General features: G+C 60.6%; 3 protein-coding genes across 8 annotated transcripts; all 3 read right to left on the bottom strand.

Moving 5' to 3' along the window:
• Positions 1-1378: 1378 nt before the first annotated feature.
• UBL4A (ubiquitin like 4A) lies at positions 1379-4069 on the bottom strand. 2 transcript variants are annotated; one of them, XM_060003141.1, is made up of 5 exons: positions 3883-4069; positions 3603-3708; positions 3173-3387; positions 2952-3058; positions 1379-1534 (listed from the first exon to the last, which is right to left on the bottom strand). In XM_060003141.1, exons 1-5 carry the CDS (start codon positions 3928-3930, stop codon positions 1423-1425), a joined length of 588 nt encoding a protein of 195 aa, XP_059859124.1. In that variant the 5' UTR covers positions 3931-4069; the 3' UTR covers positions 1379-1422. The 2 variants fall into 2 exon arrangements, with proteins under 2 accessions (XP_059859124.1, XP_059859125.1); XM_060003142.1 differs by lacking the exon at positions 1379-1534 and having other exon boundaries at positions 2873-3058.
• A 122-nt stretch (positions 4070-4191) lies between these two features.
• Positions 4192-8814, bottom strand: SLC10A3 (solute carrier family 10 member 3). Of its 4 annotated transcripts, XM_060003137.1 has the most exons (3): positions 8394-8814; positions 5967-6440; positions 4192-5879 (listed from the first exon to the last, which is right to left on the bottom strand). In XM_060003137.1, exons 1-3 carry the CDS (start codon positions 8589-8591, stop codon positions 4893-4895), a joined length of 1659 nt encoding a protein of 552 aa, XP_059859120.1. In that variant the 5' UTR covers positions 8592-8814; the 3' UTR covers positions 4192-4892. The 4 variants fall into 4 exon arrangements, with proteins under 4 accessions (XP_059859120.1, XP_059859119.1, XP_059859121.1 ...); XM_060003136.1 differs by having other exon boundaries at positions 4192-6440; XM_060003138.1 differs by lacking the exon at positions 8394-8814 and adding an exon at positions 8018-8300 and having other exon boundaries at positions 4192-6440.
• Positions 8815-11889: 3075 nt separating this feature from the next.
• FAM3A (FAM3 metabolism regulating signaling molecule A) lies at positions 11890-20290 on the bottom strand. 2 transcript variants are annotated; one of them, XM_060001653.2, is made up of 10 exons: positions 20225-20290; positions 19817-19889; positions 17710-17823; positions 17090-17113; positions 14881-15004; positions 14719-14777; positions 14324-14374; positions 13918-14002; positions 13715-13841; positions 11892-13002 (listed from the first exon to the last, which is right to left on the bottom strand). In XM_060001653.2, the coding sequence occupies exons 2-10, from the start codon at positions 19827-19829 to the stop codon at positions 12907-12909; spliced, it is 693 nt and encodes a 230-aa protein (XP_059857636.1). In that variant the 5' UTR covers positions 19830-19889; positions 20225-20290; the 3' UTR covers positions 11892-12906. The 2 variants fall into 2 exon arrangements, with proteins under 2 accessions (XP_059857637.1, XP_059857636.1); XM_060001654.2 differs by lacking the exon at positions 14324-14374 and having other exon boundaries at positions 11890-13002.
• Positions 20291-24516: the final 4226 nt, after the last annotated feature.

Here is a 24516-nt window from a genome sequence, read left to right as displayed (position 1 = left end):
GAAAGCCTGCAAGGCGCCAGCAAATTGTGGGCACGGCTGATCTGTCGCCTGGGTGCTTCCAACTCCATGAGCCCCACCCCCAAAGAAACGCTGCTTTCCTCTGAGTCTGCCCCTCCTCCTGTGTGCCCGTGGGAAATGGCATCACAGGCATCTCATCCCAGGTGCCACAGCCCATTTGTCTGCGAGGCCACTTCAGCTGGGCCCTTCACTCATCCTGCCGTCTCCTAGCGGCACTGTGGTCACCACAGGGCTGTGAGCTGCACCCCACGGCCCTGGGGATCAGCGACTGGCTCGAGGCCCCTCTGTGAGGAGTGGACAGCGGGTCTCGGGGCCACACAGTGGCCAGGGGCCAGGGGGTAACAGGTGGGTCAGCACCCACCTCCGGGGCGGACACTTGGCCCAAGGGGTACAGTGCCCACGATAGACATTCCGGCCCCTGTGGAAGGATCTCAGCATTTGGAGCCTGCGGTGTACATGGGGCCAGCCCGAGAATCTAAGGGCAAAGGCGGGATGCCGCCTGCGGCCATTCTGTCTTCACGTGCGGTCGCCCGTCTCCTCTCACGATGGCATGGGCCTTCCCACCCGGGCCTCCCATCTCTCATGCCGGCAGCATCTCCTCCCTCTCCATGTTCCCGCCCCGGCCCTGCCCCTGCACAGCTACGCCCTGCTGCGCAGACAAGCTTCCGGAAGCAGGGGTCCGCGGCCACCGTCACGGCCCCTTCCCCACGGCGCTGCCGACGGCCTTCTCGCTACCGAGGCGAGAGGAGGCTCTGCTATGCCCTCCCTGTGCTTCTCGGCGCCACTAGACAACCCCCCCCACGCCTTCCTGGGGGGGCGTTCTTGGCCTCTGACACCGAGCTCTCCCTGCAGCCTCCACGGCATCTCCAGCTGGTGAAGTCCCTCATGGCCCAGTCCTCTCCCCTCGTTTTATGCCACGCTCCCAGGGAAGCCGTCTCATCCGTCCTTACGGCATCTAGGACATCGTGTCCACAGGCCGCTCCCGAACGTCATGGAAGGCTGCACGGGGCTGTGGAATCAGACCGGGTCCAGATCCCAGTCGGTTGTGTCAGCGAGGCGCCTACCATACACCCTGAAGACGCCACTCCTGTCTCCCTGTCCAGCCTGATCGACCCGCCACCGACTTCCTGACACCCAGCAGATGGCTTTGTCACCCCCAAGCCGGGAGGCACTGGCACAAGGGACTCAACAACCGCCTCTAGGGGCTGTCTGCAACACGCGTCTGCGTCTGTCACTCCCCTGCACTGCACCGGTCAGCCCTCCCCGAGGACCTGGCTTTCGCTGAGAATCCCCCTCTCCCGCCCAAGCCCCCCCCCCCCCCCCCCGCCAAAATGATGGAGGCACCACCCGGTTCTGACCAACGAAAGGACAGCGTTTATTTGCCGGGGGCATCTGGGAAAGAAGCTACGCTACAGGTCGGGAAGGTGCTCCTTGCTGGCTGTGATCGAGGGATTTGGTGGAAGCTGCAGGCAACCATCTTCTGATCCTGAGGCAGAGGCCTGGGATGAAGCAGACGCTGCAGAGTGCAGAGGGGAGGTAGGAAGAAACTGGGTATTTGGTGAAACTGTTTATCTGCTGCCAATACCCCTGGACTTCTCAGTTTCGTAAACCAATACATTTCTTTTATTGCTTAAACCAACTTCCTCTACGGTTAAATCAATTACTGGAAACCAAAAGCCGCCCAGCTAATACAGTTCCTTTCAGATCAAAGTCTCACATTCACCTCTAGTGCGACTGGAAGTGTCAGTATAAACCTTCCTGACGGAAGCGAAATGAGAGTGCAGGCAAGTCTGTCACACGGGCCCTGCTGCGGGGCGGGGCCAGGGCCTTCCATCTGTTCTTCAAAGCCTTTGCCCGTCAGGCCTCTGTCCGTCCTCCCAGCCCGGGACCCGGCGCTTACCCCACGAGGCCCAGGCAGGAGGGCGGCCCAGGCGCCCTCCTCCAAGGAGCAGGTGCCTCGATGATCTCTAGGGCCCACCCGCCAGCGGCTTCTGCCCCTCCCTGGCCCCCCAAGGTTCCTTGTCAGGCAGTGAGTGGTGTGCACAGTGAAAGTCCCTGTACACACGCGGCAGGGGAAGGGTCTACTTTCAGGCTGTGGGTGAGCGCAGGGTGTAGGGGCCTGGCTGAGTAACCTCGAGCCCATCACCTGTCATCTCTAAGGGTCGAGGACCGCCCGTGTCCAGGAGGAGACAAGCAGAGGGGGTGCCCAGAGAAAAGCTGTGACACTAAGGGCCAGGGCATCCCATCTCTGGGCCACGCTTGGCCATCACTCAGCTTTTGGCCTCACTTTGTATCTGGGACACAAGGGGGAGGATGGCTGCAGACTCCCGACGCCGGGGGAGTTGGGGGTAAAGGAAACTGACTGAGGTCTAAGGAGTGGCCCTCACTGTGCAGAGTCAATGGCTGGGGACCAACATGGCACAGGGACTTGCCCAAGGTAACACTCCAGAGCTGGGTGACGTCCCAGACCCCCCAACACGCTTTCCCTTCATCGAGTGCACACTGGTGGCAGCAGCTTGAGGGGGCCCAAGGCTGGCTGTCACTTGACCTGCCAATGTCAGACCTGCCAGAGGCGAGGTGACAGGACTGGGCAGCAGGGGCCAGCTGCTTCCCCTTTCAGGCCTGGAAAGGTATTGCTCGAGGGTTCATCCTCAGTGGGCTGAACACGGAATGCCAAAGCCCACCCCTCAGAACCCTCCCAAACAACCCTCTCACCCTGAGGCACTTCTAGAAGCTGGCTGGACTCAGATTGTGGCTCTCCCACTTCAGCACTAGCGCCAAACGTGGGAGCAAACCCAGGTCAAGAGCCGGATACAGGTACCCGCGTACCCGCCAGCTAGTATTATGAGCCGAATTGCAACATGAGAACACATTTAATGCTACATGCAGTTTGTGGCCTGGCCCGGCTCCTCCCCACACTCCGAGAATCCTACTTGGAGAACCCCTTCTCCATAGCTTCAGTCACTTCAGGGTGCAGGAAGCGGCCAGCCAAGCGTTCGATGTCGTCCAGCGTCAGGCGGCTCAGGGACCTCTCGTAATCCTGAGGAGAGAAGGCCAGGAGGATTCAGCGGCGCGGGTCGGGGGGACACTGGGATAGGGGCAGGGGCTGCGAGCGGCTGGGTGGGACGTGGGAGTCCCGGGCGACCCTGCTCACCCTCTGGAGTTGGTCCAGGACTCTGCTGGCATCTGCGGCGCTGAAGTGACGGGCCAGGACTTTGGAGATTAGAGGCCAGGTGGCCGGGGGTGGGGGCGGGGCCTCGGCCACTGTCCGCGCGCTGCTTTCTTCCAGTAACACCTTCTCCAGAGGTTTGACCACTAGGTTGAGCTTGGAATTGGGCCCAATGCTGTAATCGGAGAGTCTTTTCCCATCTGCCCGAGAGAGATTGATGGAGCTGTGGCCCGCGGTGGTGGGAAAGGCCTCGGGGAGGCCAGGCGGAGCGCCGCGGCATCCGGCTGAGGATGCAGCCTCCCCGGGGGTCAAGTGGCCAGAGCCCCCTCCACTCCACTGCTGCCCGGGATCGGCCCGGACGCCCCATCCCCTGACTTCCCGCGGGGCTCCCCGGGCGTCTCCTCTCCCCGGTTACCTGCCAGGGCCTTGCCCTTGAACAGCAGCCGCTGCTGGCGGACGGGGACGTTCAGCCTCTCGGAGACCAGATGTTTCAGCGTGGACACCAGCTCGTCCTCCGACACCTGGCCGGGCCGAGGGTGAGAGGCAGGCGGTGAGGCCGCAGCCCCCGCGGAGGGCGGCTCTCCTGGCTTCCCCTGAGCGGCCAGCCCGCCCGGTTCGTCCCCGCCCTCGGCCCGGCCCTGCGCCCAGGGGCCAACCGCGTGAGCCGGCACGGCGGCGGGGACCGGCGGCGCTACCTGCAGGTTGCACTCGCGGCCCTGGAGCGCCTTCACTGTTAGATGCATGGCGGCCGCGGCGGCGTCCACTCCGGCCGGCGCGAAGCCCTACAGACCCCCGCCGCGCGCCGCCGCCCCGGGCGCGCGCCAGAACCAGCTGCCGCTGCCGGAAGTCGCGCGAGGGGCGCGCCTGGCGTCGCGGCCCCGCCCCCCGTGTCGCGTTCCCCAGCGCCCCCGCAACCCCCCCCCGCACCCCGGAGCACGGGGACCGGCCCGGACCCGGGCCCCGCGGCGACTGAGCCGGGAAGCCCGCGGGGATGAGAAGGGGCGGAGGAACTAGTCGGGCCCGGTCGGCGGAGTCGGGGAGCTGGGACTCTGGGGAGAAGGCGGGCCAGGGGTTCGCTCGCCCCCGCTCACTGCCCGAGGGCGGAACAGGTCGGCGCTGAGGCCGATTCCCTGCCTCTCAGGAGTCCGCTGATGACCCGGCCCTGCAGAGCTCGCCCCGCGGCCCTCCTGCTGCCTCCTTTCTAGTCGGCCTATGGAAAATCAGCTGAGCTTGGGAGCGGGCGGGGGAGCCAGTCCTCCGCTCTCATCTTCCCACCGCTTCTTCTGGAACAGAGACCCAACTCTCAGAGGGGATGCATGGGTAAGAAGGGCTGAGAGAGAAAGTCTGGGCAGAGGTCACCGTGTCACCCAAGCCAGCCCTCCACCCTGGCCCACACTTACCCAGCCACACCCTCCCCCCCGCCCCCTCCGCCGCCCGCCGGCCTCAGAGGGCAAAGACTGGAAGGGACCCAAGCTTGCTTCTCTCTTTTATTGAAATATATTTTCTAGGCAGTGCTCACCTACTGAACTCAGCATGGCCTCTTTGGCACTGAAAGCTGGAGAATAAAAAACGAGTAAAAAAAATAAGCCTGGATTTTTCTGAGTGCATAGAGTGCATGAGAACTAAAGGCCTTTGGTACACAGAACTGTGGGGGCCGTGGGTGGAGGCTGGGGCTAGGGGTGGCGAAAGCTTGACCCGGGGGGCCTCAGGGAACTGCACACACACTGCTATAGATGAAGTGGCCAGTAACTAAGGCCAGCATCTCTGAGGTGCCACTCAGTGCCACAAGGAAGGGGGCCTGGGAGGCATAGTCAGCCTGAAGGCGGCGGAGGGACAGCTGCAGCATGGCCAAGGCCAGCAGGCTGTTCTGCACCCCGACCTCGATGCTGACAGTCCGACGCTGGGCCACTGGCAGCTTCAGGCACGTGGCCAGGCAGTAACCCACCAGGAGGCCGACCGGGGGCACTGTGAGGCCCACCAGCACAATGGGCAGCCTGACGCCCGCCAGGATGAAGACCCCCATGTGGCAGGCCAGGAAGAGGCCGCCCAGGAGCAGCACGAAGCTGAAGGGCTTGATGACCTGCAGCAGCAGCTGCGAGAACCTGGGGAGCTTCGACCTGATCAGCACGCCCGCTGCTATGGGGATGGCGATGAACAGCAGGGTCCCCAGGATCTTGGAAATGGGCACGTGGAGTGTTTCGTGGCTGCTGAGCAGGCGGCTGTAGATGGCCGAGGACAGCGGCAGGAAGCCGGTGGCAGCCACTGTTGAGATGAAGGTCATGGAGATGGCCAGGGTGACATCCCCCCCAAGGAGGAGGCTGAAGAGGTAGCTCCCCCCGCCGCCGGGCGACGAGCAAGTGATGATGAGGCCCAGAGCCAGGGCCTTGGGCAGCATGAAGACCTTAGCCATCAGAAAAGCATAGAAGGGCATAACCAGAAACTGGCCCAGGAGGCCCAGCAGCATGGGCTGGGGGCTCTGCAGGAGCCCCTTCAGAACTTCGAGCTCTACTCTGCACCCAAATGAACACTTGTTGACAAAGATAAGAGGCAGGAGCAGGTAGAGTACTGGGTTCTCTGAGAAGTGGGCCAAGTCAGTGCCAAGGGCGGCAGGGTCTTCAGCACGTGAGACCTTGATGCAGAAATCTCTCCGCTCCTCAACCAGCGTGGGCGGGGCCTCACAGGGGTCCAGGAGCTGGAGGTGGAGTGGCGCTAGCCCAGGCAGGCCCGAGTGGATGCTCACCACGAAGCCGCCCCCACCAGCCCAGGCTATGGCACTCACGTTCCTGATGGTCAGCAGCTCTGTGTCCAGGGAGGTGACCCTCAGCACGGGGCTGGGCCCCGTCCCGTTGCCCTGGCCCGGGTACTGGCTTGAGACCACGATGATGCCCTCGCTCTCCTCTGGGAACTCAAACTCCGTCACGGAGCCATCCCCAATGCTCAGGTAGCGGCGCCCTGTCAGGGGCACGGTACGGCCCACAGCCGCGCTGAGACTGGCGCTGGCTGTGCCCCGCGCCCCCCAGAGCAGGCTGAGAAGCAGCAGGCTGGCCCTGAGCATGCCTCGGGGGCCCATGCAGACACTGCCACCCCCCAGGCCCAGCCACCTTCTAAACACCATGGCTCCTCCCAAAAGGTGGGGAGCCCGGGCCCCCTGCGGCTTAGGAGAGCAGCTCTGCGGGTGCCGTCGGGTTGTCCTGAGAAGGGTCCATGGGCAAGGCCTGGCCCTGTGCTGCCTTCCTTGATAGCAGAGCTCTTCCTGAGGAGAGAAGGGACACAGAGAGGTAGGTGGCTGGTGAAGGCGAGCAGCTGTGAGCCCAGGAGCGCAGGATCTGGAAGCCCACTGTTCGGAGACGTGGCAGCGCCCCTTGCCGCGAGCCTGGGGATGGAAACGGAAGGCCTAGTGCTGGCCCTTGAGTGCCATTCGGCTGCCCCCATCCCAGTCGCAACTGCCTCAAGCTTCTCATCCCTCACCCAGAGGGGCCACCTACAGGTCGGAGTTCGCCTTCAGCCCGCTGATACGCGCTGATTTCCCTGGGTTTGCCCACCACGGTGACCATCTGGAGATGTCCCGATACCAGAGGATCTGGGAGAGCCATCCTCAGTCCTGTCACCACTAGCCTGTGCCCCACCTGCTCTGAGACGCAGCTGCAGCAGTACCACCACTGGGACGAAATCTCTGAAGGACTGCCCAGGGATGCCAAGGAAGCCGGCCCGCTGAGAGCAGGTTAGGGCATTTGAGTGTCATCTGCCAGGCAGAGAGCAGCCGGCAAAGGGTGGGGCAGTGGGTGGCCACCAGGCCAAAGGCCCCAGGGGCTGATGTTCACCATTGGCGCATGAACGGCATTGCTGTGCATGGCCACCTGGCCTACCCTTCCTGCTGACAGGGGTGCGATGGGGGTTCTGGGAGGGCACAGGTCCCCTCTCCCCAGGGGAGCTGCCGGAAGGGGCAGCAGGAAGGGATCAGATTGGGCCACGTGTCCACCGGGGGTTCTCCTCCTTCTGTCAGAGCTCCCACTCCCCTGGCGGTCCCAGAATTTGAGCTCCTAGAGCCACTGTGCCGAAGTCCAGGGACTCCTCCCCTGCCCACACATGGCCCTAGCAGAGCCTGGAACTACCAGTGACAGGAGGAGTGTTTCTAGGAGGGCAGGGCGCCTCAGGGGGAAAGGAGTACGTTTGTCTCCTTCCACTTCTCAGTTTGGGCAGCCAGCAGCCGATTGCCACATCACCTGCAGGAACTGGAGCAACCAGGATGAGGGCACAGTGATTTTTCATCATTACTGTTGACTGAGTCACATCCTACGCTGTCCCAGTCTCGGAAGAGGCCCCTGCTTCTCTAGATCCTATCAGGGTTGGGTCCTGCCCCCTCCCCCCCCTCACCGACGCCGGGGGAGCAGGGGAAGTAGGTGGTGAAGTTCCGCTGTGCCACCCTGGGATGCCATGGCCTCTCCTGGCTTGGGGTTTGCGTCACTTACCCTGGAGGCCCTGATCCAGCCTTGAGTCCCACCACTGAAGAGGGAGGCAGGAAAACCAGAGGGAGTCACAGGGAAAGGATGAAGGCGCCCGGCACTGAAGGCGCCGGGTGCTGTGAGCCAGCTCAGAGGCAGAGGAGGCGAAGGGCTATCCACCCCGTCCTTCCAGTACTGCTGGCGGCTTTGAGTCACTGCGTGAGGGGTCTGGCCCGGATCCCCACTATTTCTGCTTGAGGTACCATTAGAGTTTGGGCAGATGCGCCCCTAGGCAGGCGAGGGAACCCCGGGCCGGTGGCTTTTTCCACACGGGCCAAGCGTTCGGTGTCAGGGCAGTTGGCAGTGCTGACCCGGGTCTCCTCCCTACCTGGGAGTCCAGAAGTTGGCGGATGGGGCACAATCAGAGCTCGGGCAGGAATCGGGGAGGGAGGGGAGAAGGAGCGCGCCGCCGCCGGGTTCGCGCTGCAGCCCCGCAGCCTGCAGGCCGGCGACCCGCCCGGGCAGTCCCGGGGTCTCTCACGCCACTCCCGGTCCCCACGGCCGCGCCAGGCCTCACGAACGCGCGGTGGTGGCCCTTCCCCGGCCGGGGCCAGAAGCCGCCTTCCAACCGCCCTTCCCAGACCGAGGCTCTCACCTGCCTCCGCGGCCGGCAGGGCGGGTGGACGCCTGCGAGCTCGGCCCGCCGGGGCCCCGCCCCGAGCCGACGAGGCCCCGCCCCGCCCACCCCGCGGCGGCCTCCTCACCTCTGGCGGCCGGGGCGGGTCCCGACCGGATGTGTCGTGTCTGGGAGCGACGAGGTGGCGCGCGCGCGCCGGCTTGTCAGCCTTCCGGGTGGCGGTTGGTCGGCGCCGGGTGCGGGCTCGTGTGGCCGCCGAGCCGCGGGTCCCAGCCTTGTGCGGTCGCCGCCGGGGCGACTCGCTCCGCGTAGGCACCCCAGTCATTCCCAAACACGCCGTGACCTCTGGGGGCACTGGGACACAGGCTTAGACGTTAGCTGAGCTAGGACGCCCGAGGACTGCTGCTGGTGGCGGGAGACTGGGGTCAGGGTTTCGCCCACGGTCCTGCTCAGGGCGCCCAGTCCTGTAGCCCGAGAGCCGGGTCCGACCGACCCAGACTCCGGGGCCCGGGCTCGGCCTTGTTCCACCTTCCTTCGTTCAAACGTCGACCGAGCGCCTATTTCCACACTGTGTAATATCAGTGAACTTTTAAACCTCTCAAAACTATTTGGGGCCACCAGCAAGGTCCGGAGGCTTCACGGAAAAGGAACGCACACACATGGCATAAGGAAGGGCAAAAAGGTGGTGAGGACGTAGAATGTGGACATGGGAAGACTGTAAGCAAGCAAGTGTAGAATGACGGGGGTTTACATGTTCCCAGAGGCTGCTGGGCACCTGCGGTCAGGCAGCGGGACGAGGGCTGCCCACTGCTCTGGAAGACCTCTTGTCAGGGCTGTGATGGAGGCCAGTGGTGCCCAAACTTGCAGGTTCTTGCCCCCAGGAGGTTCATAAGACACATCGTAGAGAATGTCCAAAAAGACCCGTAGCATCTCTTCTATTTAATTTTTCCAATAAATAATTGTAATCATTTAAATAAAAACCTATTTTCATTTAGCCTTATTTAAATACATTTTACTTGTTTAAAAATTCTAGTTGTGTATGTGTGCTATAAAGTTCAGATTAGTACATGCGTGTGACATGTAAGCAGACACAAACATGGTGAGGGTACACACTCTGGGTTTGATTTATGTCAATGATCCAGAAACATTCAGAGGCCATAGCTCTAGGCTGTTCTTTAGCCTCAGTTCATAAGCCATTTGTGTGTGTGGACTTGGTGTCCCAGAAAGTCTGTACTGTCCCTCTCAAATGGGTTGAGCTGTCCTGATGGAAGCAGCCTGGCACAGGTGAGAGGGCTGAACTTGGCACATGCTGTGTGGAAGACTGCAGTTTGCAAAAGAGCAGTGGTGCTGTCGCTGCCTGAGGATGGGGTAAAACTGGCCAGAGGGAGAAGGGGGATGGGTCAGCTGGAAGGACTGGGGATGGAAAACCTAAAAGATGTGTTAGCCCTTGAGGAAACCTGTGTTTTTATATTCCAGCTGCACGGGAATTGGTGCCAGGGGTCAAGGAGAGCAAATGTAGTTAGAAGGCTGCTCCCCGCTCTACCGTCAGTCCTTTCAGTCTTCCCTGAAAAGCCAGAGCGGGCTGGTGGGCTGTCCGACAGGAGGGAGTTTAGAGGCCTTCCCTGCAGGAAAACAGGCGTGGCTAAATTAAAGACAAGAGAATGTTTGTAGTTAGTTTAGGGGATTAATAATTTACCCCAGAGGAGAAGGAAGGTCTCTACGAATCAGTCAAGGATATCTAGTTCCAAAAGAGAAGTCAGTTGGACCGACAGAATAGATGGCACAAACGATAGTGACAGCTGAAACAACATCCGTGCACTTCAGATGGGAGACCTGCCACAGTCCTGCTAACAGGGCCACAGTGATGACCCTGAAAAGTGTGCCTACCTCCTGCTCTCCAGGCAGGGGTCTCCAAGTAGACCGTGTGATAAATCAGCACGCATGGAAGGCGTACTCCGTACAAGCACAAGTATGGGATGCATTTGGTATTTACCGGGAAATGTAGTGACAACTGGTGTTTTTGCATGCCCAGCAACAGGTCACGGCCCCCGAGTTTTCTTTGGGGGGCCATCCCTCCTCCATTCTCGGTACACAAGGTTTGCATGAGGATGACCCCAACACTGGCCTCTAGGGTGGGCACAGGCCCAGAGGTAGCCAATCAGAGCCACACAGATTGAGACAAGGATAAACCCATAATCCAATCTGGACCTATGAAAGGTAGTGCCTGGGGACTTGGGCTGGAACGACTGGGAAGGTGGGAGCTCTTTTCTTGCTGGGGTTGCTAACCTGGGACATCTACTGTCACTCCCCCTGCCTGGGGAAGACAGCATGTTTGAAAAGGATGCAAACACAAAGAAAAGCGGAGCCGAGAGATGGAGAGCCTGTATCCTAAGGACGTTACTGGAGCTGGAATCACCCATGGGCGTTGGGGTCTGCTACAGGAACATTAAGCCCCCCCCCCGTCATTATGTATTTATTTTTGTATATGCCAGTTGGGTTGGGACCCTGTCATTTGTAACTGACGATGTCTTAACTCCTGAGGGTAGGCCTGGGGGACAAAACCCTGGCGGAAGAGGACCGCAGGATGTAAAGATGTACCTCCGCTTTGGAAGGTCGGGCGGGCTGCATTGCACACCACTGTCAGCATCCTACCTGTGTTGGGCCACGTGGGGGATAAAGCTGGCCTGCCGTTTCCATCTGTGTGGCTCTGGCGCACGCAGTGAAGGTCTGGGGCAGGTCAGCTGGCTCAGCAGTTGTATAATACAGAGGCACCTCCCAGCCTTGCGGTGCGGCCCTTCGCTGAGATGCGTTTCATTTGGGGCAAGCGACTAACCTTGTGGGGCCCTATTCATCTGGCTTCTAACCTCCCAGCTCCAGGGAAACTTTCCTGAGCACACCAGGGACCATTTATCTTCCGTAAATGGGGCTCACCAGCAACCAGCAGCATTGCTCGCTAGGGTGTGCAGATGAAACACTGGCCACACGATGATCACTGTGGCAGCCCCACTGGGTACATGTAGATTCATCAGACTAGTGTCTCTACTTTGGAGGATGTTCAAAATGTCCATAATAGAAGGTTTAAAAATGAATACATGTATGATACTCTAGTGGTAAGTACCCGTCATTATAAACACTGTCAAACGCACAGACTGTATGACACCAAGAGGGAACCCTGATGTCCACCCTGGGCTTTGGGTGGTGATGACGTGTCAGTGGAGGCTGGGTATGTGGGAACTCTGGACTTTCTGCTCAACTTTGCTGGAAACCTAAAACTGCTCTAAAACAGGAAGTCTATTTAAAAATGAAGACACATAAAGCTCTCGGCACAGGGTCAGGCAGCGTTTCAGCTTCCGTGAACACCATCTTCCAGGTAAGCGACCTGGGCCGTCCTCACGTCTCCACTTCCTGGTCCTTTGCAGTCGTGGCTATGGCCTCACAAGCACAGCTTCTCGTCCTGGGCCGTCCCTCGCCTCTCTCTCCTCTTCTGCCACCTCCTTAAATACTTTCATTTCCTGATGCCGTGTTCACACTCTCGCAGCACCTAACCCCTAGAGGGGGGACTCGCAGGTCCACTGCCCCGGCCACGGCCCCCTTGAGCCTACCTGGCTGGCGCCCCGATTCCTCCATCTGGGAAGTCCCAACCGCCTTCTCTCCTTTTTGTGACCCCAGACCATTTCTGCACCCTCATGTACTTTTCCAGAAAACTCCTTATAGTTTCTTGCTGCTTCTCACCCCTTGCAGGGAAATATAACTGCAATCTGTGAGAAATGCCAAATGGCCCACGTGACTCGGCCTCTTGCTGGCCTGATTTCAAAGGCATCTAACGCTGAGCACTGCGGGGGAGACACACTAGCTCTCGCGGGAGGCTGTGGGGAGGGGGGAAGCTCCTGGGTTGGTTTTAATCCCCATCCCTGTCCCTATAGGCCTGTGCCGTGTCTAAGGGCAAGGCTACAGGGATGCCCACAGGGGAGCCCCTCTGCTCACCACCTGAATCACATCTCAAGGACAACACCACCCGACTCCCCTCTGAATGCATCTCATTCCTTCGGGGGCCACCAGTTTATTAAGACGTCATTTAGAAAGCGGGCCCTCTGACAGACAAACCGCAGGAGCTGCCACCCGCCACGCTGGGAACCGCCATCGGGCCGGCGACCTCACTGCCCGGCCGGCCTGGCTCCCAGGCGGGCACCCCTTCCCGCGAGAGCAAGGCAGGAGGCAGCCAGGCGCCGGGAGTGGCCACCGCGTTCGGCTCAGCAGAACGAATCACACTGGAAACAGGACTGGCCTGCAGAGCAGCGAGCCACTCTGGAATGGAGAGGCTCCGGAAGATGCCCCGACCTGCCAGGCAGCTGCTACCAGACTGGGGGCCTCAGGCGCTTGGGACTTGGGTGGGTGTCGGCCAGCAGAGCGCTTTAGGAAAAGGAGACGGGTACCTGGGGTCCCAGGACAAAGCGCCATGGGGCCGCAGCGCAGCCCCACCACTGGGCATGGTCTGGTCACCAGTCACTGCCTCGGAGCCCTGCCGTGCTGGGGCAGGAGTGCCCCTGGCTGGGCGTGGGGTCGGGCCTCGGCGCTGTGCCGGCGCCCCCTCCTGACTGGGTACACACAGCCTCGCTTAGTCTGGTCCTCGAGCTTGGCCGCTAGCTGGCTGTGGTCCTCCTGGGGATGCAGCCTTCCATCTCCAGCGCCTCGGGCCAGCCTTCGTACTTATTGGTGTGCTTACTGTTCTTCACGTGCTGCGGGTCGGTGGGGGCAGGAAGGCACGGGCTCAGCCCTCGGGCACCAGGGCCAGACAGAACTCCCTGTCCCCCTGTGCCAGGGTCAACCAAGCGTGCAGCCTCGGGCACCCGCCACCTGTCTGTCCCAGCGCCTCAGCGTTCTCATCTAAAGATGGCAGCAGCTGCCCTGGCCTGCCCCATCGCAGGTGGAGGGGGGGATCACCTTCTTTGAACTTAGGTGGGCCTGGCACACGCTAGGAAGGGAAGGAGGGGGAGTGTGTCCCTGCCCTCACCCAGCCCTCAGGGAGCCGCTGGAAGCTCCGGGAAGAGCGAGGCCAGAGGGGGCGTTTCTTCTCTGGGGGCTGAGCTGCTCTTTCGGCAGCCGGAGCCTTCCAGAAACTGGTGGAACAGCCTGTTTGCCTTGTTCTGCTGTGGGGAGCAGGGTGTGCAGTGTGAACTGGGGTGCTGGGTTTTGGGGGGATGGGACAGGACTGAGCAGCCTGGCATGCAGGATCTTAGTTCCCCGACCAGGGATTGAACCCGTGCCCCTTGCAGCAGAAGCGCAGAGTCCCAAACATCGGAGAAGTCCCAGGAGCATCTTAAAGACGTGTGGGCTGCTGTGTGTGTGGGTGCTGGGCGTGAACAGAGGGGACCTCAGAGGATGCAGGCAGGAGGGGAGGGCAGACTGGCCTGTGCCGGGCAGTGGGGGTCCCAGGGCCTGTGCCCATACCTGCTCAAAGGGGCTCTTGTTCTGCACACCCTTGGCCCCTACAAACACCCAGCTGTCCCGGAAGGCCAGGTCCTTCACATTCTTGCTGCCCAGATCGCTGAAAAGCTTCCTGGTCTCTTCATTCATCCTGCCCCACAGAAGGAAGAGATATGAGCCATGACCACAGAAGGGTGAGGCCTCGGCCAGCCTCGGCCATTACTTACTTGGTGGCTGGGTCATCGTAGGAAGCCACAAACACCAGGGTGCCTTCATGCAGCGGCCGGATAAACTTCAGTAGATCATTGACATCTAGGGGGACAGTTCCCATGGAGCATCAGGCACCACTGAGCACCCCTCCCTCACCAACCCCTGTTCTCCAGATGAGGAAACTAAAGTAGTGATCAGGCCAGGGACGCACCCCGGCCAGGGCTGCTGAGTGAGTGCAGGGACCAAATGGTATAAGAAGCCAGGGCTGAAGCCCTGACCATACACCTGTCCTTCTCCCTGGCTTTTCTGAACCCAAGGAAGTGCTCAAGACTCCCCAGCGAGCAGACAGAAGGAGCAGCTTTCAGGGGGAAGATGCCGTCATTCCGCCCACAGTCAGAAGGCAGAGGCCGCGGCCTGACTCACCTCCCGCCCACATGTCGAAGGCGCGGGCCTCGATGAGCTCTCCGCTTACCCCTGGTCGGAGGGAAGGATGGGTGCTGCTGGAAGCTTTTCACCTCCCCCCATCTTCACGCCCACCGTGCCCCTCGTTCAGACTGCTGGGACCCACCCGAGGCTGTGGAGCTTCTGCTCAGTATTGGGGGCCCTCCAGGGGCTCCCCATGAAGCAGCCTCCCACTTCCTGGAAACTTCCAGTTCTTCACTGCTGCCACGCTCTCGTCCATCGGGTCACCTCTTCTGTGGAGCCTTCAGCTCGCACAGACCCTTTCCCAGGCCCCCCTGCGAATCCCTGGTGGCGGGGTGGAAGGAGGGCGGCAGGTCACGGCTCAGCTTTGCCTCTCTGCTCCGTGGGCAACTCACCGTTCACCAGGGCGATGTTCAGTCCCCGGCCCACGTTGTCCTTGACACTGCTCATGAGCCTAGCAGGGGGACAGAGCCTTCCAGTGGCACGTCTACCCTGCTCGACCCCGGTCCTCGCAGACCCAGCTCCCCTCCCCGCCCCCACCCGCCTGAGGGGCTCACATCCTGTCCTCCAGGCAGATCTTGGGTCCAATGACGTTGGCAGCCCCGCTGACCACGCGGAAGGCCAGGTGCTCCTCGGGACACGGCTGAGGCAGGCCGCATTTGTACTTCCTGGCCCTCGGCTCTGGGTAGGGACAACAGGGGTGACCCATGGGCCTGGCCCTGGGGGCACCCGAGATCTGAGAGGGGAAGGTCAGGACCAGCCCATAGGGAGGAATGAGTGACCACAGACCAAGGGACTGGCGTGGGGTGGGGATGTGGCTCAGGCCAAGGAAGGGACACTTCCATGGACACTCTGTATCCCACTGGGGCTGGCCTCAGGGCAAAGTGACAGGGACCCCAGGGAGGCTCTTCGGCCACTGGTGGGAGAAGAGAAAGGAGGCAGGAGGGCTGGCCTGGGCTGTGGCCCCACCGGGAACAGAGGACAGGAGGGAAGGAAAAGCTGCTGGGAGGGCAGGTGCAAGGACCCCATGGAGAGCGCACAAGGAGGTTGGTCTCTATTACGAGGTGACCTGTGTCCCCACAAAAGATGTTCTCAAGTCCCAACTCCCAGGACCTCAGAACGTGATCCTCTGTGGAAATAAGGTCATTGAAGTTATAATTCATTAGGATGAGGTCATCCTGGAATAGGGTGGGACCTAAATCTAATGACACGTGTTCTTATAAAAGACAGAAGAGAAGACACACACACATGGAGGAGAAGTCCTTGTGAAGATGGAGGCGGAGATGGGAGGGAGGCGGCCACAAGTCCAGGGACACCTGAGGCCACCAGAAGCTGGAGCCTCTGGAGGGAGTGTAGCCTTCCAACACCTAGATTTCAGACTTCTACCTTCCGGAACTGTTGTTTAAGCCACCTGGTTTGTGCTATTTTGTTACGGCAGCCCCAGGAAACTGATACAGATTCTGATACCAAGAAGTGGGGTGCTGCCATGATAAATCCCTAAAAATGTGGAAATGGCTTTGCAATTGGGTAATGGGTAGAGGCTGCAGAATTTTGAGGTGCATATTAGGAAAGGCCTAGATTGCCTTGAAGAGACTGTTGGTAGAAATATGGACATTATAGGTGATTCTGGTGAGGGCTCAGAAAGAAGAGAGAAGAGCAGTAGAGAGCTTCTATGGTCTGAGATAAGGCACATGTCATCGGGACCAGACTGTCGATAGAAATGTGAATGCTAACAGTGCTTCTGGTGAGCTCTCAGACAGAAATGAGGAACATGTTATGGGACACTGGAGGAAAGGCCATCCTTGTCATAAAGTGGCAAAGAACTTGGCCAAGTTGTTTTCTACTGTTTTGTGGAAGGTAGAACTTGTAAATGCTGGACTTGGAGACTGAGCTGAGGAGATTTCCAAGCACAGTGTTGAGGGTTTCTCCTTGTTGCTCAAAGTAACATGTAAGGGAAGAGACATAAATTGAGGATGTAACTGTTAAGTATGAAGGAACCAGAATGTGAAGATCTAGAAGATTCTCAGGCTAATCATATTGCAAAAAATGAGAAAGCAGGCTTGGGAGAGGACACCAAGGGTGTGGCTGGACAACTGTTCATGAAGAGCTGGGCCGCATGGCCTGTGGACCCGCTCAAGCATGCCAGCGGAAGCTAGGAATGGAGAGGTGAGGTTATCCAGGAAAGATCTGGAGGATTCTCGTGTCTTACAGCTTAGACCCTCATGAATTGCACAGGAGATCAACAAAGTTTTTGAGAATTTCACACCAGTAGCAACACTGCCAGCCTGGACCGAAAGGGACACAGAAAGGACAGAAGGGAGGAAGGATGATTCCAAGGGCAGAGCAATGGCTGCAGAGGCCAGAGATGGCTCAGGCCCAGAGGGAGGGTAGGATCGTCCCCTACGTTCCAGATCCCCCCTACCCCCACCAAAGGCCCAGGGATTCTTCTTACGCTTTGAAATCAAATGGATTTGCCCTGCTGGGTTTGGGACTTGCTTGAGACTGATGACCCCTTTATACCTTCCAATTTCTCCCTTTTGGAATGGGAATGTCTATCCTATGCCTGTCCCCCTAGTGTATTCTGGAAGCAGGTAACTTGTTTTCTAGGCTCACAGCATGCAAGCAGCTCGTGGGCTGTGACAGCTAGTTTGGGGAGGGATGAATGGAGAAGAGAAAGCCTGGAGGGCTGGGGACAGGCACGAGTGTCACAAAAGTGGTAAGAGGGGTGGGCACAGGGGAGGAGCAGGGAGGTGACAGGAGCCTTACCTGCAGTCACTGAGTTCTCTGGGCCTGTGGGTACAGAGAGTTGTTTCTGTTAGTGTGGACCTTTCCTAGGGCCTGCAGCAAGGAAGCCTGCTCCTATACTGTGAAGTCAAGGTGCAGGGGCAGTCAGGTTCAGGGGCCAAGGGCTAAGCCAGGCTGACCTTGCCACGTACGTTCCCGCTCAAGTCTAAATGATGTTCAGATGCAAAGCTCTCTGCTCCAGGAAAAGGGTAGATCAGAATTGCAAAAAGTACTTAGGTGATGTGTCACCAGTAACGAGGTGTCGAGTCCCCTCCCCATCTCAGAACCCAGCAGAAAGCCTGCAGGGAACAACTTGGGAGTCATCCCCAGTGTTCAGCAAAAGCCCCCCTGCCCCTCACATGGGCCCCAGTGAACAAAGGATTCTAATTAGCGGGGATTGGCGTTTCCAGCCGAAGCAACTAGGTGGTAGGGGGAAGGCTGTGCCGGATGCCAGGAGGCGGACCGAGGGCAGCTACAGGTGCCCTGCCAGGAAGAGACAGCAAACCCAGGCCACCGCCACCTCCACCCCGAGCCTCAGGCCGCAGGCCCAGGTGGCCGCGCCGGGGACCTCGTAGCGGGACGAGGGAGAGTCCCACACTCACTGGCGAAGAGTTGCTGGATGCGAGGAAAGCCGCCGCCAGGCCCACCGAGGAGGATGCTGGCTACGAGCCAGGTGAGGCCCACGGAGATGACCAGGGCCATGATGCGGAGGGGACCTAGAGGCATGACAGACACGGGCAAGGCCTCCTCAGATGCCAGCGAGCTCCCGAACGACCCCAGGGCCTCTCATGATCGGATCTCCCCAGGCACTTGGGAAGAAGCGAGTGGAGACCAGGAAGGTGGGAGCTCCTGGCGGGTGAAGGAGGAAGCTGAGCTCCAACCCCAAGGCTCAGCTTGGCTCTCCCTGGCGGTGTGGAGGGGCCTCCTAACCTCCTGCTTCTGAGGCTACCAATGTCTTTGAGTCCCTGCCATCCTGCCCTCCTTTCTCCTGTGACGGTGACGGTGGAGGTTCCTACTCCTTTGGAAGGCCAGGCAGTCCTCCTGCTGTGAGCTGGGCACCGAGCTCTCCACCCTGCTCGGCTTTCTTAGCATAGCGGTCACTTTGTCTCCCTCTTTCCCCTCTATTTTGTTTTTTTTTTTTTTGCGGTACGCCGGCCTCTCACTGTCGTGGCCTCTCCCGCTGCGGAGCACAGGCTCCGGACGCGCAGGCTCAGCGGCCATGGCTCACGGGCCCAGCCGCTCCGCGGCATGTGGGATCCTCCCGGACCGGGGCACGAACCCACGTCCCCTGCATCGGCAGGCGGACTCTCAACCACTGCGCCACCAGGGAGGCCCTTTCCCCTCTACTTTCAACACCTCCCATCCTCAGAAACCGCGGGAGGAAAGGCCTCCTTCGGAATCACATCCGCAGCCAGCGGTGGGGCTCTGCACCCTCCCTTCCTCTCCCTGCCGGCTTCTCCAAAGTCCTGTGTGCTGGCTTCTTCCACAGACTTCCCTCCCCGTCTCGCAACCTGCTCCACTCTGCCCTTGCCTCCATTACCCCCGCAGGACGGCTTGCGGCCAAGGCCGCCTGGGACCTTCTTGATGCCAGCGCCCCGGGTTACCTGTTGGCCCTAATGTCCCTTGACCCCTCAGGTGGCCGCGCAGGCTGCGGCCCTCCCACGGAAACCCTGCTCGGCTGGCTTCTGGGACGGCGCCCTTGAGCCCCACCTGGATGCTCCTCGTCCTTCTGGCTTAGATCGTCCTCCTTGACCCTCCCCTGAAAAGCTGGACTTTCCCCAGCTCCTGTCCCAGTGTCCTCTCTGCCTCTACCCTACTCTCCGGCTCCCCTCCTGCCTCGACTCTACCTAGAGGTGCCTTGAACTAACCCTCACGGGCACTGGCTGTATTCTACCACTCCTGAGGCCCCACTCTCCCAGCCAGCTCCTCATGGGTCAGCTTCCCCGGGGTACATGCAAGCCCCCTTCATCTTAGCTGTCCAGGCGACAGTAGGGCTGGCACTGGGTTCACATCCAACCTCAGGGCCACTATGGTCAGCTTCTCATCTAAGACCACTGCCTCTCCCTGTCCACCCAGCCGCTGTGCTCCCTGGAGCTCTCTGCCACAACTTTTTCCAAACAGCGGCCAGTTATCCCATTTGAGAGAAATCTATTATAATCCTCATCTCACAGCTGAAAAGAGAGAGCTGGGAACTGAAGTCCTCAGAGGTGAAAGGATTTGCTCAAGGTCATAGAATGAGTGTTTGTGCAGAGTCCTCTGTTTCAAAAACAAAACCCAGGGACTTCCCTGGTGGCGCAGTGGTTAAGAATCCGCCTGCCAATGCAGGGGACACGGGCTTGAGCCCTGGTCCGGGAAGATCCCACATGCCGCGGAGCGACTAAGCCCGTGCACCACAGCTACTGAGCCTGTGCTCTAGAGCCCGCGAGCCACAACTACTGAGCCCACGTGCCACAACTCCTGAAGCCCGCGTGCCTAGAGCCCGTGCTCTGCAACAAGAGAAGCCACTGCAATGACAAGCCCGTGCACCGCAAGGAAGACCCAACATAGCCAAAAATAAATAAATAAAAAATAAATAAATGTATAAACCCTCCCCCCCCCAAACCCAGTGGTGCCACCACCCCTGGCCCTTCCAGACAGACCTCTGGACACCTGGGCCTCCAGCCAAGTCTCCTTTCCAACTCTCTCCGGTTCACTGTGGAAGCCACCCACCTGCCAACCTCATGTCCACTTCTCCCGCTGGGGTGGGGCAGCCGTCAGGTGCAGCGTTTGTGGACCGTGCGCTCTGGGGGGCAACAAAGCAGAAGAGCAGGTTTGGGTGGGGGGTCAGGGATGATGAGCCCGTGCTGGGTCCCAGCTGTGGGGCGGGCGCGGTCGGTGCACCGACTTGCTCGGCCAACTACATGGCCAGGCTCCTCGGGAAGGCGGAGAGAAGCCCGGCTGGGACCGGAGGGGCCTCGGGAACCTGGAGGCTCACGATCGTGCCCACGGGAGCCTCTGGGCCTGGGAAGTGGAAGTGGTTCTCCCGGACGCGGGAGTGGGAGGCCCCAGCTCGGGCCCCACACACGGCCCCCCGGGCCTGGAGGTCGGCGACGCGGGCCGGGCCGGCCAGAGACTTGCCTGGCGGTGGGGGGATGCGAGCTCGGTCAGGGGCAGCCCCGTCAGGCCGGCCGCCCCGCTCTGCTCGGCGACGCGAGGCGAGGGAGCTCCGCTGCGCGGAGCGAGAGGCCCGGCAATGGCGGCCCAGAGCGGTAGCACGGCCCGCAGGCGCCACCCCGCCACCGGTCGGGGCTGGGCGACCGGCCACCGGGTGGGAGGGGCCCGGGCCGGCCCCGCCCCGCCCCGCCCCGCCCCGCCCCGCCCCTGACGCACGCTCCGGCGGAGCCGCGGGGCCGGGAGGCCAGGCTGCCAAGGGGAGGGGCCCTACTCAGCCCCGCCCCCGAGGTCTCCTCTGAGGCTTTGTTCAGGAGGGAGAGCCCAGCGTTCCCAGGCTTTGAGGGCGGGGCTGTGGTCGTGCCCCGCGCTCGGATTTCTGAAGTTTAGGAAGGGGCGGATGGATCTGGGGGCGTAATTAGACATTGTTTAAAAGTTCAAATGTGTGCCTTTTCGAAACCCGGAGGGACAGAAGCGTGTACGGGAAACAGCAGAATGCGAAGAGCCAGGGGCCAGCAGGCTCAGCCTTCCGCGGCCTCCCTTTCGCCGTCTTCTTTCTAGAGGGCAGCGCGCTCACACGCTGTCACCCCTGCCTGCTCCTCCAGCCTCCTTCACAAAGGCGCCCCCGACACCGCCCAGGGCACCCCGATCACCTCCCGCGCTGGGAGAGCTGGGGCCACCTCTGTCGCCTGGACCCATCTTTCTGGACGGCAGCAGCCGGGCGGCGTGAGAACCACCGAAACATCCGTGCCCTTTGACCCAATGTCACCGCTTTCTGGAAACCTTCCTAAGGAAAGAACCCAGAATACAGAGAAAGGTGATAGAGCCAGGCAGTGACAGAGCTCTGGTTAGCATCCAGGAGCTTCCCCACTGGCATTCACAACACTCCCTCGTTCTCCCTAACAGGATCAAGGTGATAAGTTTCAGGCCCCTGTGCTGCTGTCACGGGTTGGTATTTGAGTTTTGTCATGGAATTTAGGACCAGAAATAGCACTCACCATTTGCCAAACTCTCACATATCTGTGAGTACCAAGCCCTGGGCACCGTGCCCTCCTTAGCGCTCTTCCCTGTAATGCTGGCAGTCGTGGTGCCCAGTAGACGAAGCTCCTGCCAGGCACAGGGCAGCGGCCAGACGGCTGGTTCTCAGAGGACAGTGTTTACACCTTGCTCAGAGCAGGCATTTTGGAAAGGCTGGTTTAATGAGCCCCCCTGAGGGCCCAGAGGCACATTCACCAACCCCAGGGGCACCACGCTCGAGAGGGCCAGAGGCCTGGGACTCATCCCAAGCCTTCTGTGCCTCAAGGGGCAGCTTTGTTTCTCCAGGAATGTTTTTCGATGGGGACTTGGAGAGCATGAGACCCTCTTGTCATAGACCCTCATGGCCCTGCCCCAGTGCGGGCACCCAGCGGGAGATGGCAGAGAATGTAGTTCCCACAGCTGCGGCACCAGTTCACTGTTTCCTTGGCTCCTCGTGTCCCTGCCTGAGTGTAGGCACCCAGAGCCCGCGTGCTCAGCTGATCCCTCGTTCCCCTCTCAGTGTAGACACCGAGCACGGAGTTGTCACTTGACAGTGGTCACGTGGGCCTGCATGCTCATGCCCCCGTGCCGGCACCTCCCGCCTCTACCCCCGAGTAGGCACCCAGAGCTGAGGTGACGGGCGACTGTCTTATTGCAGGACCTCTTGCCTCTACCCTAGATTAGGCAATCAGATCTCCGGTGACAGTTGAATGCCCTCACCTGAGGCCACCTCTGCCACAGTGTAGGAGTCCAGAGCTGAGGTGACAGTTAAATGCCTCCATGGTCCCTCACTCCGTTCCAGTGTAGCTACCAAGATTTGTGCCAGTAGCCAGCTCACCTCACCTGGGCCCGCACGTCTCTGGTGTGGAGCCGCACAGAGGTGAAGTGGCATTCGAGTGCCCCCTGCTGGGCCTCACGTCTCTGCCCCAGGGTGGCTGCCATCGCTGAAGGGCTACCTGTGTGCCCTTGCCTGCCCGTCATGCCTTTACCTGAGGTTGGGCCTCTAAGCCTCGCCCTGGTCCAGGCATCCCACAGTTAAATGTGAGTTGAGCGCTGAAACCTGGGCCCAACGCCTCTCACTCAGTGTAGGCGCCCAGAGCTAAGGGGACTGTTGGCTGTCCTCGCCTGGGCCCTCCTGCTGTGTCCCACTGCAGAGATTCAGTGCCAGTTGAAAGCCCTCAGCGCCAATGTTGCCACCCAGAGCTTAGGTGACAGGTGTCTTTCCTCACTAGTCCGTTGTGTCTGTTCCCCATCCTAGGGCCCCACAGCTGTGACATTTGTCTCAATTCAGCGAGGCCCTAAGGACTACGTCAGAGATGAGGTGACCAGTGACTGTCCTCACGGGGTCCCTCATGCTTGCGGCTCCCCAATGGAGGTGACAGCTGAACGTCCTTACCCGGGACCTCATGCTTCTTCCTCATTTCAGGCCCCTAGAGCTGAGATCACAGCTACTGTCCCTCTCAGGCCTCTCATCTCTGTCACTCACAGGCACCCGGTGTCAGGTGACAGTGGACCATCCTCACCAGAGCCCTCTCATCACTGCCACAGGGTAGCACCCAGATCGGAGGTGTCCATTGATTGCCCTGACCTGGGCCCTCTGTCATGGTGGGGACACTCAGACAGATGGGGAGGGGAGGGTCCCCACCCCTCCCTCCCTCCCTCCCTCCCTCCCTTCTCACAGGCGGTTATCACATTTTGGGGGCCCAGGGGGAGCTGGGTCCCTCCTCCACTTCAGGCTCCTGCCCCTACATGGATCTTCTGTGTTGCTAAGAGTCCCCCTCGGTGACGCCATGCCAGAAGGTTCCCCAAGGGGCGTGGGTCCTGGGAGGACTACCCCCAGCACACAGTTCTACTGGGTCCCCCAAAAGGCTGTAGGCGTCTGTGGGGCTCTGTGAGGGGGCTCTGAGCACCAAGACCCCAGCGGGGTCAGGAAGGGCTCCCTGCACCTCCGTTTATTTGGTTTTTATCCCGAAGGTTTGTGGTCATCCTCAGGCCCGGATTTTGAGGGTTTGAGGTCCCAGGACTGGGCCGGGGACGCGGCTGTCCCTTCCCCGGGAGCAGCACAGCGCCCCTGGCGGCTAGCAGAAGGCCAGGCTGCAGCTCCGAGGACCCGCGCCACCGCATTCTGGGCCACCATCTCGGGGTCTGGTGCCATCCTGGGCCTTTTGCAAAGCCTCATTTGCCCCTCACGGGCACGTGGCTGCACCACAGAGAGTCAAGGGCAGGACCCTCTGTAGCCACGCTGGAGCCAAAGTGTTACAGGAGGGCGCGTGAGTCCCTAGGCCCACACCATCAGCTCCCGGCGAACCTGAGCGACTTACGGCCCCTTCTCCAGGCCACAGGCATCGGGAGGACCAAGGCCACTGCCCGTCCCCCCCGCCCCCAGGCTGATGCCTGGCCTGTAGTCCTGTCCACGTGGGGCTTTCTCAGCTGCTCTGCATGGACCTGGGCCAGGAGGCACTGCAGGATCCGGATTCCAGCCGCCCCTGTCCCAGAAAGCACCCCCCCCCCCGCCACCCCGTCCCCGTTCACCTAGGTCTACGTGAACTCTGTGGTCTCCCTCCTGCAGAAGCTGGATGGAAGCGGCACGTTCTCTGGTTACAGGAGGGGTCGGGGAGAGCGGGGATGGCACCTGAGGATGCAGCTGTGTGCAGGCTGTGACTCACCACCCTAGCTTGTGGGACAGGAGGCGGCTAGCCCCCACTTGGGTTCCTTCTCGTCTACTTACCGTTCCTGTAGAGTCCTGGGCGGGAGCCTCAGCTCTGCCCCCAGCCCCGGGGGCCGTGCGGGGGTTAAGGAGAGCTGGTTGTCAGCGTCAGGCTGAGGAGAGGCCTCCGTGATGGGAGCGAAAAGCCCTGGACAGTTGCCTTCAACAGTGGGGGTGGGGACAGACGGGCCACAGGCCCAGCTGAAGGGAGGAGCCACGGGCCAGGTTCTTGCCAACGGCCTGAGGGCCTGGCCCCGCTGCCACAGAGCGTCCCCACACGGGAGCCCTGAGCCCTGCCAGCTGTGAGGCCCTGAGGCATGGAGTCTGCCTGCCTGGGGCACGCATCGGGCTGCTGGCTCGTTCTGTACCAGCATCTGAGTCTTTTGTCTGTTCGTTTGGTTTGGGTCAGCCTGCTGCTCTCCCCGGAGCTCAGTGAAGAGCTGAGCCGGTGGCAGGGGCAGGACAGACGCCCAGGGAGTGTCCTCTTATTCAGAAGTGGGGTGTGTGCAGACGTAATCAGATCAAGGTGAGGTCA

The sequence above is a fragment of the Delphinus delphis genome, chromosome X (genome assembly GCF_949987515.2).
Source record: "Delphinus delphis chromosome X, mDelDel1.2, whole genome shotgun sequence".
NCBI classification, from domain to species: Eukaryota; Metazoa; Chordata; class Mammalia; order Artiodactyla; family Delphinidae; genus Delphinus; species Delphinus delphis.
The sequence above is the reverse complement of the archived record's forward strand: the minus strand, read 5'-3'. Positions and strand labels throughout refer to the sequence as shown.